Raw genomic sequence first — 20,720 nt, forward strand, 5'->3', positions numbered from 1 at the left:
CCTGGGCGCCCACGGAAGACAACAGTGGTGGATGATCGCAGAATAATCTCCATGGTGAAGAGAAACCCCTTCACAACAGCCAACCAAGTGAACAACGCTCACCAGGAGGAAGGCGTATCAATATCCAAATCTACCATAAAGAGGAGACTCCATGAAAGTAAATACAGAGGGTTCTCTGCACGGTGCAAGCCACTCATAAGCATTAAGAATAAAAAGGCTATACTGGACTTTGCTAAAAAAAATCTAAAAAAGCCAGCACAGTTCTGGAAGAACATTCTTTGGACAGATGAAACCAAGATCAACCTCTACCAGAATGATTGAAAGAGAAAAGTATGGTGAAGGCGTGGTACGGCTCATGATCCAAAGCATACCACATCATCTGTAAAACACGGCGGAGGCAGTGTGATGGCTTGGGCATGCATGGCTGCCAGTGGGTCACTAGTGTTTATTGATGATGTGACACAGGACAGAAGCAGCCGAATAAATTCTGAGGTATTAAGAGCCATACTGTGTGCTCAGATCCAGTCAAATGCAGCCAAACTGATTGGTCGTCATTTCATACTACAGATGGACAATGACCCAAAACATAAAGCCAAAGCAACCCAGGAGTTTATTAAAGCAAAGAAGTGGAATATTCTTGAATGGCCAAGTCAGTCAGCTGATCTCAACCCAATTGAGCATGCATTTCACTTGTTAAAGACTAAACTTCAGACAGAAAGGCCCACAAACAAACAGCAACTGAAAACCACCGCAGTGAAGGCCTGGCAGAGCATCAAAAAGGAGGAAACACAGCGTCTGGCGATGTCCATGAGTTCAAGACTTCAGGCAGTCATTGCCAACAAAGGGTTTTCAACCAAGTACTAAAAATGAACATTTAATTTAAAATTATTTAATCTGTCCAATTGCTTTTGGTCCCTTTAAAAACAGGGTGGCACATGTTAAGGAGCTGAAACTCCTAAACCCTTCATTCAATTTTAATGTGGATACCCTCAAATAAAAGCTGAAAGTCTGAACTTCAACTGCATCTGAATTGTTTTGTTTAAAATTCATTGTGGTAATGTCTATAACCAAAATTAGACAAATGTTGTCTCTGTCCAAATATATATATATATGGACGTAACTGTATATGTAATCTATCTTTTCTATTGTAACCTATCAGTGTGTTTTTACATTAGCCGCATATGAATTACTGGCTTTTCAAACTACAATGGTGTGTAAAAATTGCACAGCACTTGCATGGTGCGAGTGCTGTGTGATTTTTTTATCGCATCCATTGACTTCTATTGCGGGATGCGATCCGTTTTCTGATTACAATTGCAGCATGTTGCTATTTTTTTCCAGCCCGATCGTGATCCGATCCAAGCTGGAAAAAAAAGCGCAGATGAGCACACAATGATAGATTAATGTTGGTCCGAATTCAATCCGATTTTTTATGGGATTGAATTCATCCGATTTCATTGCAAGTGGGCATGAGCCCTAATAATGCAGAGCAGCCTAACGACATATCCACTGAGAATATAGTGAGCACCATCCCTTTGGAAAAAAGCGTAATACTAAGCATAAATTAAAAAAAGTTCTGTATCTCTGGAATTGTGTGACAGATTACGACATAGAAAAAAAGTGGAATACTCTTAGGAGCAGTTGAAGCAAAATAAGAGCACAAACATGCCATTTTTGAACTGTTGACAGATTCTCTTTCAGGATATCTTCACAGTATATGTAGCTATTGGAAAATACCCTGTGATTGCTAAGGGCATGGGAGTCCCATCAGTGGGCACTTTTACATTTCTGGTTGTCAAGAGATCCTTTTATTAAAGGGACTCTGTCACCTGAATTTGGAGGGAACAATTTGCAGTCATATGGGTGGGGTTTTAGGGTGTTTGATTCACCCTTTCCTTACCCGCTGGCTGCATGCTGGCTGCAATATTGGATTGAAGTTTATTCTCTGTCCTCCATAGTACACGCCTGCGTAAGGCAAGATTGCCTTGTGCAGGCATGTACTACGGAGGACAGAGAATGAACTTCAATCCAATATTGCAGCCAGCGGGTAAGGAAAGGGTGAATCAAACACCCGAAAACCCCACCCATATGACTGCAAATTGTTCCCTCCAAATTCAGGTGACAGAGTCCCTTTAAGCAGATATTTTGGAGACTGAACAACCCTTCTGACACCATTTTTAATTCTTGCCATTTTCCCCAATTATGGTATATACTCGAGAATAAGCCGAGAAATTCAGCCCATTTTTTTAGGCTGAAATTGCCCCTCTCGGCTTATACTCAAGTCATTCCCAGGGGTCGTCAGGGGAGGGGGAGCGGCAGCTGTCTAATCATACTCACCTGCTCCTGGCACGGTCCCTGCACGTCCCTGGTTCTCCGGGCACCGGCAGCTACTTCCAGCGTTGAGCGGTCACATGGTACTGCTCATTACAATAATGAATATGGACCCGACTCCACTCCCATAGGGGTGGAGCAGCATATTCATTACTGTAATGAGTGGTACCATGTGACCGCTCAACACAGGAAGAAGCTGACAGCGCCCGGACAACCAGTGACGTGCAGGGACTGCGCCAGGAGCAGGTGAGTATAACGGGGCATTGTGCGATAGTCACCTGTCCGTGTTCCATCGCCACTCCGTCTTCCGCATCCTCTGCAGTGACGCTCAGGTCAGAGGGCGCGATGACGCGATTAGTGTGTGTGCCGCTCTCTGCCTGAACGTCAGTGCAGAAGACGCAGCGGCGCCCGGTGGTGGAATGGGGAAAGGTGACTATAGCAAGTGCCGGGGGCCTGAGCAACGAGAGGTGAATATGTGATTTTTTTTAATCGCAGCAACAGCATATGGGGCAAATGTCTCTATGGAGCATCTTATGGGGCCACAATCAGCATTTGTTGAGCATTATACTGGGCAAATGTGTCTATGGAGCATCTTATGGGGCCAGTCAGCATTTGCGGAGCATTATATGGGGCAAATATCTCTATAGAGCATCTTATGGGGCCATAATCAGCATTTGTGCAGCATTATATGGGGCAAATATCTCTATGGAGCATCTTATGGAGCCATAATCAGCATTTGTGCAGCATTATATGGGGCAAATGTGTCTATGGAGCATCTTATAGGGCCATAATCAGCATTTGTGCAGCATTATATGGGGCAAATGTCTGTATGGAGCATCTTATGGGGCCATAATCAGCATTTGTGCAGCATTGTATGGGGCATATTTTAATATGGAGCATCTTATGGGGCCCATCATGAACTGTATGGAGCATTATATGGGGCTCCTGATTCAATATGGATATTCAAAAACACTTAACCTACTGTTGTTTCAATTAATTTACTTTTATTGGTATCTATTTTTATTTTTGACATTTACTGGTAGCTGCTGCATTTTTCACCCTAGGCTTATACTCGAGTCATTAAGTTTTCCCAGTTTTTTGTGGCAAAATTAGGGGTCTCGGCTTATACTTGGGTCGGCTTATACTCGAGTATATACGGTAACTATTTTACGTATCACTGCATATACATAGCACTTCAGAAAACCCCCAATTGGAGGATGTAGAACATTGAATGGTAATAGCTTGTATCTATATCCTGTAACTTCTGCATGGCCCTGCAGTGTTCTTTATAAATGTGTTTTGTAAAAATATTTTGTAAATATCATGAAATTATACATAAAAAAGCATAGTGGCAATATCGCTGTTAATGAACCACTTACTGAAATTATGTCCTCAGCCTCATCCCATCAGCAAAGCAAAATAGTAAGAGGCAGCTAATTATCCAGTAGATATTTGTAATCATATTTACATTGCCTAACATCCTAACTTCTGTCTAGCTACACTGAATACTGGTCATCAATGATTAAGGAACTGGTGTATTCCCATGTTATTGGGTCTTACTGGTTAACTGACCAGTCATTTTTAATACATTTAGTGATATTACAGACACTACATTAATATATGTAGATGCAGAGTAAATGTCCCTGTGGAATGTTCAACCAAAATAAATGTACAATGTTCATATGAGTAATTGAATAACTGCAGGAAAATCCTGATCGATGTAAGAAAAGGGAAACAAACATTTATGGTAAGGACAATGGTCCTTTTCAGTAAAATAAATGAATTTACTAATGAATATTTTGAAACGTTTTCAAAATCAATAAATCTATACTTTTTAAATGAAATAACTAAAAATTGGGATCAGAAGCCAAGTGCTCACACTAGAATTGAATGCAATGAATGTCTTAGCTTTGTTCTCTCTAGAGCTGAAAGTTAAATTACAGTAACGACAGAGCATTGGGAACACAGTTATTGTTAGTCATCAGCCACATTCCGACACATTAAAATATCCATGTGAATATACAGGATGCTTGAAATGCATAATCTCGTATCACTAGATTTTTTTTCTTAGCAGGTTCATATTTTGATGTTTTCTGATCCCAGGATAATCCTAAAATACAGATGTGTTAGGATCATCCCAACCACAGCAGCTCACCGCTCAATTGATATTGTGCACCCTTGCTATTTGGCAAGTAATCTACCTAGAAATACTGAACTACACAGATAGCAAGTGGGGTACTGTGCAGCTCCCTGGCGGTCAGGACGAAGTTTATTACATCTTCAGTGAACAGAAGTGTAGGCGCACTGCCGCTAGGAATGGTGAAAACCAGTTTGTGATTTGAAAACTTTTCGATAAAAGGTACTTATTCTAATTCCGTATCATCATCATTCTTGGCGGCAGCGTGCCTACGTTACTGTTCACTGCAAGTCTCTCCGCGGTTTAATGAATTAGATTTGTTTGGTGCTGCAGCTGCGCCTTATTACCTTACCAACACGTAACTGCACATTTAAGGACTCTATGGCTATATTAGAGCTATCTAATATAACATCATATTTATTACATCTGTGCACAAAGGGTCTACTGTATATCTAAACCAAAGCTAACTGCATCCAGAGAAAGATTATGATCACATTTATTAAAATGGCATCCTTAGATGAGCCTCATTAAATACCAAGGCACCCCTCCATAGTTAGGCTCCGCTCACAGTTTGAGAGCAAAGGAAACATTAATAATCTACTACAGGGTCTGAATTGAAAGAAAAAAAATGGGTTTGGCAAAAAGAAATCCAAACAATGTAGTGCCACGGTAAAGTTCATCTGTCAGGAGGCAAAAATCTGAGAATCTATACTATAAATTCTACAGCTTCAATGTGGAGATCAAATGGGGTGGAAAGCAGTTGTGCTTCACTGCTGGAGTCTCAATAAATGGGAATGTCCAGAAAGGAATCAAAATAGTATGCGGTTTAATCTTTACATGTTTCAAAAGTACCACTGACTTCTTCATCAGGATTACCATAAGTACACAAAATGACATAAAGTTCATGAGAATTTTACTCATCCTGGGGATATCCCTTCCCATGTCTCTAATTTGCCACTTTCTATTCATTTTGTTTCCATTTAAAGGGAATATGTCACCCCAAAATTCACCTATAAGCTAAGGCCACCGGCATTAGGGGCTTATCTACAGCATTCTGTAATGCTGTAGATAAGCTCCCGATGTAACCTGAAAGATAAGAAACAAGTTAGATTATACTCACCCAGGGGCGGTCCCGGTGTGGTCCGGTTCCTGCTGTGGTTCCTGCGCAGGTGTACTTTATATCTGCCCTGTTGAGGGCAGAGCAAAGTACTGCAGTGTGCAGGCGACGGGAAAGGTCAGAGAGGCCCGGCGCCTGCGCACTGCAGTTCTTTGCTCCTCCCTCAACAGGGCAGATAAAGTACGCCTGCACAGAAGCCACTGGAGGAAGCAAAGAAGAGGACATCATCATATGAAGATGGGAGGCGCTGGACTCGGACCACGACACCCATCGGGCCGGACCGCACCTGGACCGCCCCTGGGTGAGTATAATCTAACTTGTTTTTCTTATCTTTCAGGTTACATCGGGGGCTTATCTACAGCATTACAGAATGCTGTAGATAAGTCCCTGATGCCGGTGGCCTTAGCTTATAGGCGAATTTTGGGGTGACAGATTCCCTTTAAATTCACCACTTTCATCTTTTCTATTTAATTATGTTTCGTTATTACATGAATATACATTTCTTCTTAGCCTCTTCCTTTCTCATTTTTTTTCTTTTATGTATACAAATTTTCCTGCATTTGATAAACTACACTATGTAACTTTTTTTTTTGGTTCCTGGGTACAAAGTGTGTTTTCCTAACCCGTTATGCCTGAAACAAATAGAAGATAGTTGTTGTTCCACAAAAACTTTGCTTCTGTGATCAGGACAATGAAATTTTGAAATTTGTCTGGTTTCGGGAAAATACTCGATTCGTATTCAATACGGAGTAGTCTTCTAAAATATTAAGAGCTCACAGTAAAATTTTACTATGTTTTAGATACTTAAAAGACTTATTACTTTATCATAGCATGATTAAAATTATAATATCAAAATTTACCATCACCAGACAAAATTAATGATCACACCGCGGGAAGGGAAGGGGGGGGGTGTCTGACCCTAGCCTAGCCTATGTCTCTCTATCTGCCAGTGGAGGTTAGCACCCTAGTCCTGCGCAGTGGCACCCCCACTCAATGATGCCTCACCCTGCTCACCTTATAGGGCCCTATTAGTGGCAGGGGATTGAAGCAGATATCGATAGGTGAGATAGAGAGAATATGGGTGTCTATTTGCCTAATTTTCCAGATATCTGTTTGTGTTAAGATTGGTACTTCTTAGGGTATGTGTCCACATTCAGGATTGCATCAGGATTTGGTCAGGATTTTTCATCAGTATTTGTAAGCCAAAACCAGGAGTGGAACAATTAGAGGAAAAGTATAATAGAAACATATGCTCCACTTTTGCATTTATCACCCACTCCTGGTTTTGGCTTACAAATACTGATGAAAAATCCTGACCAAATCCTGATGCAATCCTGAACAACCCTAAAGATAACAAAAAAGGCTGCTCCTTTATGTCAGGGACTAATTGATTTTTAAGTTGATATGCATCATTAGATAAAGGAGAAAACTTCTGGGACCAAATGTACACTGCTATATATAAGATAATCAAACTACCCCTTTCTTAAGGTTTATAATGAAAAAAGATTCTAGATGTTTATAAAGATAGACTGATATTAAAGTAAGGTAGTAATTTCAGTTATAGATACTCATGAGATATATCAGATGAAGCTATCTAATGTCACTGACTCTGAGTGTTGTATAAAGAGCAATTAGAGATAATTTCATAGAGATTATAGCAAAATATACAATCAGATATATACAGCCATCAGTTATCATGAATGAAGATTACCATTGTTAGCAATGGGTAGGCATAGATAAATCCCCTCGGTACAAGATAAGATATCACTCTCTTGGGTAACACCACAAACACATGCCACCCAAGAATCACACAAAGCTATGAACACCAATAAAATCTCCAAGCTGCACCACAACTCAACACGTTTCCCTGCTTCCAAGGTTCATCAGTAGTAAAGATAAAGAGCAAAGAGGACTTAGCTCATGATTGTTCAGGTTCAAATGTAGCTCAATGGCCATAGATTAATCGATGCATTGGGTCAGTCCCCACTTCTGGTGTAGAGCATCATACCATCATATCAGAAGTGGGGAGTGACCCTATGCATTGGACAATCTATGGCCATTGAGCTACATGGAGTTTTTATTAGATAGCTTGTGGGTTGTGCTTCTGCAACAATGTGGCCACTCTTTTTGAGGCTAGTAATCTCATCTGTAACCCGAGTGAATGGCGCCTATTCATAGACAGTTCATCCGGGAGCCTCAAAGCCGTGCTGCTTCACAACGGAAACAACTACCCGTCTCTCCCTATGGCTCACTCTGTGTATCTCAAAGAGGACTACACCAGTGTTAAGATGTTGCTGAATGCATAGAAGTATGATGACTATGGATGGGAGGTCATCGGAGACTTAAAAATGGTGTCATTCCTGTTTCCTTTGCCTCTGGGATAGCCATGGTACTAAGGTACATAGAAAGGACTGGCCACAGTGGACCGAGTTCTCTGTGGGGAAGAGCAACATCAAGTGGGAGCCACTGATAGAACCTCTGAAGGGACTGATACCACCACTGCACATCAAGTTAGGTCTCATCAAGCAATTTGTCATGGCTCTTGACAAGGAGTCAGCAGAAGGGTTGAGCGAAACGGGTCGGCCATTTTCAGAAGTCGCCGACTTTTGGCAAAGTCGGGTTTCATGAAACCCGACCCGACCCCTGTGTGGGGTCGGCCATGAGGTCGGCGATCTTCTGAATCTGGTATCGAAATTCCGATACCGAGTTCCGATATGTTTGCGATATCGGGAATCAGTATCGGAATCCATATTTAAGTGTAAAATAAAGAATCAAAATAAAAAATATTGATATACTCACCCTCAGACACGCCCTGGTACTAACCGGCAGGCTTCCTTCCTAAGAATGAGCGCGTGAATGACCTGCGGTGACGTCGCGGCTTGTGATTGGTCGTGAGCGGTCACATGGACAAGCCGTGACGTCATCTAAGGTCCTTCACGCGCTCATTCTTAGGAAGGAAGGCTGCCGGAAAGAAGCAGGGTGCGTCCGAGGGTGAGTATATACCTAATAGGAATATACTCACCCTCGGACGTGCCCTGCTTCTTTCCGGCAGCCTTCCTTCCTAAGAATGAGCGCGTGAAGGACCTTAGATGACGTCGCGGCTTGTCCATGTGACCGCTCGCGACCAATCACAAGCTGCGACATCACCGCAGGTCATTCACGCGCTCATTCTTAGGAAGGAAGCCTGCCGGTTAGTACCAGGGCGCGTCCAAGGGTGAGTATATCAATATTTTTTATTTTGATTCTTTATTTTACACTTAAATATGGATCCCAGGGCCTGAAGGAGAGTTTCCTCTCCTTCAGACCCTGGGAACCATAGTATCCCATTGCACTGCATTGGGTTTCGTGTTTCGGCCGACCCCGACCCCGACTTTTTTATAGGATCGGCCAATTTCACTCGACCCGACTTTTGAGAAAGTCGGGTTTCGTGAAACCCGACCCGATCCTATAAAAATAAAAGTCGCTCAACCCTAGTCAGCAGCTTTCAAGTACCTCCAAGATCTCTTTCCAAAGCTGCCTGAGACAAAGGTCAAGTCTGGTATCTTTGTCGGACCGCAGATCAAGAAGATCATAGAATGTGATGAATTCGCCAAGCTGCTGAACAGGATGGAGAAAGCGGCTTGGAACAGTTTCGCTGTAGTGGTTCATGGCTTCCTGGGTAATCACAAGGCTGAAAACTATGCGCAGTTGGTTCATAATCTCATAAAGAATTATGCCATAATGGGATGCAGAATGTCTCTCAAAGTCCATATCCTTGACGCTCATTTTGACAAGTTCAAGGAGAACATGGGAGCTTACTCAGAGGATCAAGGCGAGCGCTTTCATCAAGATATATTGGACTTTGAACGTCATTACCAGGAACAGTATAATGAAAACATGATGGGGCCCTACATTTGGGGATTTGCAGTACACTCGCAAATCTAGAAAAACTACTCATTTCTGAACCTTTTTGAGTGATTTTTGACTGTCTTTGTCTATTTACCCTGCAAGTGTTGTTTTTATCAGACCACATGAATGAAAATATCATAATTTCCTTTTTTTTCCACAATAAATACAATTTTTTTCTGGCCTGTGGTTATAAAATCAAAGTTTGTGCTGAATGTACTTGTTTTTCCATAGTCTTTAAGCATAAGCAGTTGAAATATTACACTTTGAAGCCACAAACAAAAATTGTGTTACATAGTGCTATCAGTTATATCTATTTTTACTTTTTTACATTTTTTTGTAAAGCCAGCGCTGCTGGCTTTTGAACGCAGGTGTTCATTGAACCGTGCGGAATCATCACGCCCTATACATTGGATGGGTGATATTTATTTTGTGGAGACTGAGCGTTTCCGCAAGATAAATAGACATGCTGTGGTCTGGAAAGATGCGCCGCATGTCCGTCTCCGCAAGGAAGCCGTGGACGCAAGTGCACACATAGTGGACATGGGATTTCTTGAAATCCCATCCACTATGTTGTAACATCTGGCTGCTGTGGACTGGATGAAGTGGATGTATACAGCGTCCAACCCGCAGTGTTTACTGACTGTGGGAAAATACCCTCAGAAATCTGCATGAAATGCAATATCTGCTTATTTTAAAAAAAATTGTAAAAAGATTTCGTGAGCTCCCATGTAATTTTAATAACCAGCAGAGGGAAAGCCGATGGGTGAGGGCTTATGTTAATATTCTGGGAAGGAGCCAATAGCCACAAAGGTTCCCAGGCTATTAATATCAGCTCACAGCTGCTTGCTTAGACTTTACTGGCTAGCTTACAGGGGAACCCCAGAAAAAAATTGACTTGGGGTCCCCCTATAAAATAGAACCAGCAAAGGCTAGACAGACAGCTGCAGGCTGATATTAATAGTCTGGGAAGGAGCCATGTATATTGGCACCCCCAGGCTAAAAACATCAGCTTTCAGCTGCCCCAGAAATGGCGCATCTTATAGATGCACCAATTCTGGTACTTAGCCTCGCTCTTGACACTTGCCCTGTAGCGGTGGCAAGTGGGATAATATTTGTAGGATTGATGTCACCTTTGTATTGTCTGGTGACATCAAACCCATGGCTTAGTAATGGAGAAGCATCAATAAGACACCTATCGATTACTAATCCTATAGTTACATGGTAAATAAATACACAGCCAGAATAAAGTCCTTCATTTGAAATAATCACACAGACTCCTTTATTGAATTTTAAATATACCATACTTACTGAACACCTAATCCCCGAATGCTTCGATCTTCTGCAACAAAAATAAAATAATAAACCAACATAAAATACTCCCTGTCCGCTGTAGTCCATTTACCGAGTGTCCCACGACAATCTCACATGTAGAACAGTCACATCGGGAGATGTCATACACATCTCCCGTGATACACCGACAGGAGGTATTCGCTCCCGCAGTGTATCACTGAGAGTTCACCGGAGTTCGTACTCTCACTTACGGCACTGCTATGTGAGAATTTTCTCAAGCAGCAGTGCCACAAGTGAGAACCGGAGCTGATCAGCTGATGTACTCCAGTGACCTCTCATGGTGGCGCAGTGATATACTACAGGAGGGATCATCTCCTGTCAGCGTATCACCGGAGGCCAGGTGGAGCAGTCACATTTCCCGATGTGACTGTTCTACACATGAGAACGTCATGGGACACTCGTTATTAAATGGACTACGGCAGACAGGGAGTATATGGTGGTTTATTATTTTATTTATTATTTAATAATAAATATTATTTATTTATTGTTATTTTATTTTTGTTTCAGGAGACGCTGACGTCGGGGATTAGGTGTTTGGTGAGTTTGAATGTTTTTTGTTTTTTTACAATTGAACACAGTTGCCAGATGATGGAACTACTGTCCCATCATCGGCTCATGCTGTCACTGTTATATGTGACAGCAGACATAGCCAGATGGGATTAGTAGTCCCATCAGATGATGCCTGGCTACACAGACAGACATCCACAGACAGACACAGACACCCGCACACACACACAGACACTCGCACACAGCCGCACAGAAACTGACATCTGCACACACACAGACACCCGCAGACACACATACAGACAAACAAACACAGACACCGGCAGACAGACACGCACATATTCTCTGCTCACACACATTCTCCGCCCACACACATATACTCCGCCCACACACTCTTCCTCCTTCCTTTCTGCAGCATTTTTGGCACGCAAATCCGCAGCAAATCTGCAGACCTTTTTACATCTGCGGTTTGGCTGCGGATTTGACTGACTCAATGTATGTCAATGGGTGCAGAAATGCTGCAGATTCGCAAAATGAATTGACATACTACAGAAAATAAACACTGCGAATCAGTGCAGAATTTTCCGCAGCATGTGCACACCAATTCTGGATTTCCATTGATTAACATTGCTTGAGCACTTCTTTGTGGATTTGGTGCAATTCCATGTGGAAAAAATGCTGCGGATCTGCAACAAATCCGCAATGTGTGCACATAGCTTTAGATTTCCAGGTTGGATCGGCCAACAAGCGGAGGAGCAGCAGCCGGATCTTTTGTTTCTCAGCTACACAAATAGTTTGAATTTCTCACAACTTTATATCTTGAGCAAGTACTTCAACACAATAACACTTGTTGTCTTTTGAATGCCCTATCTTAAGGCCCCGTCTCACATAGCGAGATCGCTAGCGAGATCGCTGCTGAGTCACAAGTTTTGTGACGCAACAGCGACCTCCATAGCGATCTCGCTATGTGTGACACGTACCAGCGATCAGGCCCCTGCTGTGAGATCGCTGGTCGTGTCGGAATGGCCTGGACCTTTTTTTGGTCGTTGAGGCCCCGCTGACATCGCTGAATCGGTGTGTGTGACACCGATCCAGCGATGTCTTCACTGGTAACCAGGGTAAACATCGGGTTACTAAGCGCAGGGCCGCGCTTAGTAACCCGATGTTTACACCCTGGTTACCAGCGTAAATGTAAAAAAAAACAAACAGTACATACTCGCCTTCTGATGTCCGTCAGGTCCCTTGCCGTCTGCTTCCTGCTCTCACTGACTCCCGGCCGTACAGTGAGAAGTGAGAGCACAGCAGTGACGTCACCGCTGCGCTCTGCTCTCACTGTACGGCGGCTCAGTCAGAGCAGGAAGCAGACGGCAAGGGACCTGGACACCGAAAGGCGAGTATGTAGTGTTTGTTTTTTTTGGTAACCAGGGTAAACATCGGGTTACTAAGCGCGGCCCTGCGCTTAGTAACCCGATGTTTACCCTGGTTACCCGGGTGCTGCAGGGGGACTTCGGCATCGTTGAAGACAGTTTCAACGATGCCGAAGTCGTTCCCCTGATCGTTGGTCGCTGGAGAGAGCTGTCTGTGTGACAGCTCCCCAGCGACCACACAACGACTTACCAACGATCACGGCCAGGTCATATCGCTGGTCGTGATCGTTGGTAAATCGCTTAGTGAGACGGGGCCTATACTCTCCTTGTCCTTTCAGCGTATAATCAAATTATGTTGCTTTAGTTTATTATAAGAATATGCACTAAAAGGTTTACATATACAATTTCCCTAAAAGAATCCTTTGGGTGATATGTAAACTTATTAACCTTTCCTGGTGAATGACAGATGATTGGTTGCTTTTGTAACTACTGCATTTCAGAGCGCTACAATTGTACATGGCTATCTATCTATCTTTGTCCACTTTCCAGTTAGTGGGGCCATAAAAGTGGACGTATGACAAATGTCTAAGGTACAAAAGGGGTAAAATAAATAAATAATGGAAAAGAAAAAAAACATACCCTACTTTTTTCCAATATTGCCATTTGTTTTGGTCACACACATAAAATGTTGCTTATGCATTGGACATATGCAGATGTCCCCTGCTATTAATACATTAATACATGTAACCCACGTAATCCATGCTATCTGGCTGCACTGACTTTCAAGTTGATGTCTAGATATACATTTTAAAGTGACAATAATTACATATTTATTTTCTTCACACTTTGCTTTTGCTCTGAGTGGTTTGGGAACAGCTATTATCATTGCCTGCAGATAAGCTGCAGAGGTAATTTCTGAAGTGGTGTGATATCCAACTCTGTCCTAAAAAAGATTCAGGCTGCTGCTTCATTCACCTACGTCTTATACTACAGCTCTGCCATTTCACATTGGCATCTGTGTATAAACAAAACTCAATAGAGATGGAGGTAGTTATAGCAAGGATAGATGAACTCTTACACTGGTCAACAGCATTTTTGGTGCCAAAGATATTTCATCGAATTTAGGGTATTTTTGGGGTGCTGATTCTGAATATGTCATCAGTTTTGCCAGATTGGCTCAAGTTTTTGAGATTTTTGGTATCTTATTTACAGCACTTGTTGGTAAATGCGACGCATCATCTCATTAATTTCTTTGGATTAGTACTTGAACTGAGCAGTTCTCAATATAGTTTTGTGTTAATTAGTGTTCTAAAAGTTTGTTCATAGCTTGATTTTTGCACTAACTTTATGTTGTTGTCTGTTTTCCAGTGAAAAGCATGAACTCATCAAGAAGAAGTTGTCTTAACGATCCAGACTCATTCTGTTACATTTGTGGTGAATACACACTGCCAAAACATAGAAGAAACATAACAGACTTCGTAAAAAAAGTGTATTTTGCCTATTTTGGGGTTATGCTTGGGGACCAAGACAAGTTTTGGGCACCACACATAGTGTGCAAAGCATGTATCGAATTATTACGAAAATGGAGCAAAGGACAAAGAAAAATCTTCAAATTTGGTGTTCCAATGGTGTGGAGAGAGCCAAAAAATCATCATGATGACTGTTATTTATGGTAAACACAGGTACAGGCACATCTTCACAATGAGGGACAGGCCTTCTTGCAGATTCCATGTTACTCCCATTTTCGTTTCTTATGCTTATTGAATCCTTGCACTTGCACTGCACAGAAATAACAGTCATCATGATGATTTTTTGGCTCTCTCCACACCATTGGAACACCAAATTTGAAGCTTTTTCTTTGTCCTTTGCTCCATTTTCGTAATAATTCGATACATGCTTTGCACACTATGTGTGGTGCCCAAAACTTGTCTTGGTCCCCAAGCATAACCCCAAAATAGGCAAAATACACTTTTTTTACGAAGTCTGTTATGTTTCTTCTATGTTTTGGCAGTGTGTATTCACCACAAATGTAACAGAATGAGTCTGGATCGTTAAGACAACTTCTTCTTGATGAGTTCATGCTTTTCACTGGAAAACAGACAACAACATAAAGTTAGTGCAAAAATCAAGCTATGAACAAACTTTTAGAACACTAATTAACACAAAACTATATTGAGAACTGCTCAGTTCAAGTACTAATCCAAAGAAATTAATGAGATGATGCGTCGCATTTACCAACAAGTGCTATAAATAAGATACCAAAAATCTCAAAAACTTGAGCCAATCTGGCAAAACTGATAGCATATTCAGAATCAGCACCCCAAAAATACCCCAAATTCATTAAAATATTTTGGACACCAGAAAAAAATTTTTTTTTTGTTGACCTGTGTTATCTAAGGAAACCCGTCATGTCCGATAAGATTATTAAACTGCAGGTATGACGTTAATAGCTTTAGGAACGTTCCAGGATGCTGTATGAAAGTATAACACTAGGGAAAGAATGTGAGTAGTGGGTGTAAGCCCACCCCAGCACTTTGACTGCTGTCCTTATGCACAAGCCACAAGCTGGCAGTCATAGTGTCGGGATATGCTTAGAGCCACCACTGACAATTTAGCAAGCAATGACTGAAGCCTCGCCGGCTCACCTGTATGACAGAAAGCCAGTGGAACTCAGCAAGAAGAAAGTTAATTTTCTTCCTGGTGCCGCACTTTCAGTACTGTGGCCATGCATCTTCATAAAGCTATTAACCTGCAGATCAACCCCATATCGGCAGGATCATAGCCTTATCCAACATAACAGGTTCACTTTAATTTATGTAGTAAGCAAGATTATATTAACTCCTTGCCTACTCAGGCAATTTTCATTTTTACAATTCCAATTTTTCTTTCGCCTCTTCCAAGAACCAAAACACTTTTGTTTTCAATTAACATCCTTTTTTGGGGATGAGTTGTCTTAGGCTACTTTCACACTTGCGTCGTGTGACGCACGTTGCAATGCGTTGTTTTGGAGAAAAAACGCATCCTGCAAAGTTGCCCGCAGGATGCGTTTTTTCTCCATAGGCTTGCATTAGCGACGCATTGCGACGGATTGCCACATGTCGCATCCGTCGTGCGACGGATGCGTCGTGTTTTGGTGGACCGTCGGCACAAAAAAGTTCCATGTAACTTTTTTGTGCGTCGTGTGCACCATTTTCGACCACGCATGCGAGGCCGAAACTCCACCCCCTCCTCCCCAGACATTACAATGGGGCATGCGTTGAAAAACTGCATCCGTTGCCCCGTTGTGCATTTATTTCACAACGTGCGTCGGTACGTCGGGCCGACGCATGGCAAGGTCCCCATACCGACGCAAGTGTGAAAGTAGCCTAAAATGACTCTATCCGCAATGCAATTGTTTTTTGGCTTTTGCTTTTATGACGTTCATTGTACTGTAAAAATGACCTTACATCACTATTCATCAGGTAAGTTTGATTACGGGGATACCAAACTTCCACAGATTTTTTTTATTTACAGTGAGTTTTACATAATGAGGTGACAGAGGGGTATATACAATGTTTTGATTGCTTTTTGTTGCATTTTTTTACAGACATGTGGTTACCGAAAAACTGAAACTCTGGTGTTTTATTTTTTTTTTCTTGTTTACTATATGGGTTAATTAATTTTGTATTTTGATAGACCAGAATTTATGGAATAGGTAAGCCTAAACATGTTTATTTTTGAATTTTGTTATTTTTATTTGGGGAAAGCAGGGGTGATTTGAATTGTTAAATATTGTTTTATTTATTTTATCTGTATTTTATTACTTTATTTTTTTAGCCCCCTATGGTGACTAGAACTTGTGATTGTCTGATCACCTGTACAATAGACTGCAGTGTCAGAGTATTGTAAACTCTTGGCTGCCCTGTTAACCTATATGCACCCCATGATCGTCAATGGAAGTCAGAGTGTGTGAAAACCGACAGCCACTCCATTTAAATGCAGCTGTCAACCATTGACAGCAGTATTTAGATGGTTAACAACAGCAATACAGCAAGCTGTTTGAACAGCTATCATGTGCCTCTAACAGCCATAGGTGGAACTGCTCTCCACCCGTGGATGCTAACCCATTAAATGCCGCTGTCAAACTAACAGCGGCATCTAACACACGCTTCTGGCAAGCGCACTAGAAATCCTGCCCAACGGTGCCTGTGTCACATGACCGGGGTCGCCGATGGGTTGGCATGACAACCAGAGGTCTCCAAAAGATCTCTATGGTTGTCACTGCCGGATTGCTATGAGCGCTACCGGGTTGACGGCACTCATAGCAAGTCAGCAATACTGCTACATATAGGTGATTTGATAGCAGAGACAATTGGGTTATGGCAGCTTCTAGTCTCCCATGAGACTATTGAAGCATGCCAATAGTAAAAAAAAAGTTTTTAAAAATATTGAAGAAATAAAAAAAATAAAAGTTCAAATCACCCCCTTTTGCCCCATTCAAAATAAAACAATACAAAAATCAAACATACACATATTTGGTATCGCTGAATCACCCGATATATCAATATATATTCAGAATCACCCGATATATCAATATAAAAAAAGAATTAACCCGATTGCTAAACAGCGTAGTGAGAAAAAAGTCAAAACACCAGAATTACTTTTTTTGGTCACCGCAACATTGCATTAAAATGCAATAACGGGCGATCAAAAGATTGTATCTGCACCAGTATGGTATCATTAAAAAAATCAGCTTGGCGTGCAAAATATATGCCCTCACCCAATCCGAGATCACAAAAAATGGAAACGCTACAGGTATTGGAAAATGGCACATTGGGGTTTTTTTTTTAACAAATCTTGGAATTTTTTTCACCACTTAGATAGAAAAAAGCCTAGATATCTTTGGTGTCTATGAATTCATAATGACCTTGGGAATTATAATATTAGGTCAGTTTTAGCATTTAGTGAACATGGTAAAATAAAACAAGAAACAACTGTGGAATTGCATTTTTTTGCAATTGCATGGCACTTGGAATTTTTTCCCATTTTCCATTACACGACATCTTAAAACCAATGGTGTTGTTCAAAACACAACTCATCCTGCAAAAAACTAGCCCTCACATGTTCATATTGACCAAAAAATAAACAAGTTATGGCTCTGGGAAGAAGGGGAGCGAAAAACAAAGACGCAAAAAAGAAAATACCTCCGAGGTTAAGGGGTTAATGTGTGGCTATCAATGTGTTAGAAATACTGTATAAATCAGACATACAGTATGTGACACAAATTTGTTCACTATAACATACAGCGCATTGAATTCTTCAGATAAAAAAGCTAACAGACAGTCGCTTTGTTTCACATATGAAGGAATATAGAGCCTTTGCACTTTTGCTGCTTGCCATTGGGAGCAAAGATCCTACAAATACGCTTTAAATTACATTTGTCCACTTGGTAATGGAAATCTGAGACTCTTACTTTGTCACCTCTAAAGATCTCATCAGGAGGCACGCTATAAAAGCACAGTATAAAGAGATATTTTGATGACAGCAATTTGCATTGTAAAGTTCAAAAAGTCACTTCTAAATTGCCTGAGCTGAACACTCAGTGATTTGCCATCACTTGCTAAAATGATAACAAAAATGCCAATTTTCAGAACCAGAGTTCCCACAGAGGTTTATGACAGCTGATAAATTGAAAAGAAAGGGAGACAAGCAACCCAAAGAAAAAGACTATTTGAGTGAGTCTTGCTCGGCATGGATTAAACTAAGAGCCGCAATGTTTTATTTTTAAACCACTTGCCTTGTAAGCTGTAAATTTCACCGACGCTATTTTGTCTGGTGATATGATGCCAGTACGCGCTCCGAGGAAGCGATATAGACTTGGACAATGTCATTGGTTCTGTCATACTAGTCTGCAGCTGAAAGAGATAGATAATAGAATTAATGTTTATGAAATTATATGAAATAATATACCAAACTTTACTGATTAATTATAGTCATCACACCGCATAAACCATGGAAAGAGATACCAGCATGGCTTGAAAGCCAACAGATGTCAGCCCAAGTTAAATAATGGTTGTACTCTTCATCTTTTTCTGTCTTAGGAACAGCTGATGTCTTAAAACTCTGCGTACATTCGTTACTATTCCATATTTGAAATGCAAATGAACATAATCCCTCGTCTCTCTGGAGTCACAAGTCTTTAAGTGACAGAATCCAGAGACATTAAGTCAACTTTGGGGATATCTAAGGAATAACAGTGTTCCGTTTGGAAAAGTTGTTTAAAACGCTTTGAAGAGAAGAATCTATAATTATCCACTGACAGTTCTTATCGGGCGAGGTAAAACAGGAGTTAACAAGATGCAAGGCGAAATGTATAGCAAATAGACATAATATTCTGAAGTCGCTGGTTACTGCGCCTGCAATTTATTCTAATACAATGATTCATATCTGAAATATTGTTCGGCAAAGTTTAAAGGATTTTGCAGCATTGACAGGATACCTAATTGCAGCACAGCTCTAACACCACTTCATCCTTTCATCTGCTTTATAGGAGGATGTAAATGTTCCCATCCTGAATGAGGATTTATCTTCCTGCCTTCTATGCAGGTGCAGTGTAAGTGCTTATGTAACATATTGGAAGGGAAAATGATCAGTAATTGGTGCAAGTGGAGGGAGGGGTGGTAGTCATGGCTTTTAGAAAAAGTTTTAAGAAGCAATAGGAGAATTAATTAATTGTCTTCAGATTTATTTATAATGTTCTATCTATGCCTTATGGAAAAAGCCTTACCATCTGAATATACTTGAAATATGTACTGTATAATATACATGTGACCTAATAAGAGTGTAAAACCATAAAACACCTAACAGACAAAAGAAAGAATCCTGTGACATGTACATGCACAATATATAAAATAAAATATATTGCATTATATTCCATTCCTGATTTAAATGCAAAAAAATGCCATGTGTCTTTATTATAGACTAAACAGGGTGGACAGGGTGGGTGGACAGGGAGGCATATGCAGTGTATGTATAAAGAAAAATACAGGCACTGAGAATTACACCCAACATACAGGGCAAGAGTAGTGGTACCAAGCAGGTTCCATATATGCAGAATAATACAGGTACTGAAAATTACACAGTGTATATATACAGGACAGGAGAAGTGGCACTGTGCAGTGTATATATACAGGACAGGAGAAGTGGTACTGTGCAGTGTATATATACAGGACAGGAGAAGTGGTACTGGGCAGTGTATATACAGGACAGGAGAAGTGGTACTGGGCAGTGTATATACAGGACAGGAGGAGTGGTACTGTGCAGTGTATATACATAGGACAGGAGGAGTGGTACTGTGCAGTGTATACAGTACAGACCAAAAGTTTGGACACACCTTCTCATTTAAAGATTTTTCTGTATTTTCATGACTATGAAAATTGTACATTCACACTGAAGGCATCAAAACTATGAATTAACACATGTGGAATTATATACTTAACAAGAAAGTGTGAAACAACCGAAATTATGTCTTATATTCTAGGTTCTTCAAAGTAGCCACCTTTTGCTTTGATGACTGCTTTGCACACTCTTGGCATTCTCTTGATTAGCTTCAAGAGGTAGTCACCGGGAATGGTTTACACTTCACAGGTGTGTCCTGTCAGGTTTAATAAGTGGGATTTCTTGCCTTACAAATGGGGTTGGGACCATCAGTTGTGTTGTGCAGAAGTCTGGTGGATACACAGCTGATAGTCCTACTGAATAGACTCTTAGAATTTGTATTATGGCAAGAAAAAAGCAGCTAAGTAAAGAAAAACAAGTGGCCATCATTACTTCAAGAAATGAAGGTCAGTCAGTCAGAAAAATTGGGCAAACTTTGAAAGTGTCCCCAAATGCAGTGGCAAAAACCATCAAGCGCTACAAAGAAACTGGCTCACATGAGGACCGCCCCAGGAAAGGATGACCAAGAGTCACCTCTGCTTCTGAGGATAAGTTTATCCGAGTCACCAGCCTCAGAAATTGCAGGTTAACAGCAGCTCAGATTAGAGAC

At 41.2% G+C, this 20,720-nt stretch overlaps 1 protein-coding gene across 3 annotated transcripts in view; it reads right to left on the bottom strand.

Annotated features, from left to right (window-relative positions):
- DOK6 (docking protein 6) overlaps positions 1-20,720 on the bottom strand; it is a 1,023,171-nt gene that overhangs the window by 309,731 nt on the left and 692,720 nt on the right. For 2 of the 3 annotated variants that reach the window (XM_077270110.1, XM_077270111.1), the window contains one exon: positions 18,471-18,588. In XM_077270110.1, the coding sequence (XP_077126225.1) occupies positions 18,471-18,588 (118 nt within the window). Of the gene's footprint in view, positions 1-16,203; positions 18,589-20,720 lie in introns of those variants that run through there. The other variant, XM_077270112.1, reaches the window with a different exon arrangement.

The sequence above is a fragment of the Ranitomeya variabilis genome, chromosome 6 (genome assembly GCF_051348905.1).
Source record: "Ranitomeya variabilis isolate aRanVar5 chromosome 6, aRanVar5.hap1, whole genome shotgun sequence".
Classification (NCBI taxonomy): Eukaryota; Metazoa; Chordata; class Amphibia; order Anura; family Dendrobatidae; genus Ranitomeya; species Ranitomeya variabilis.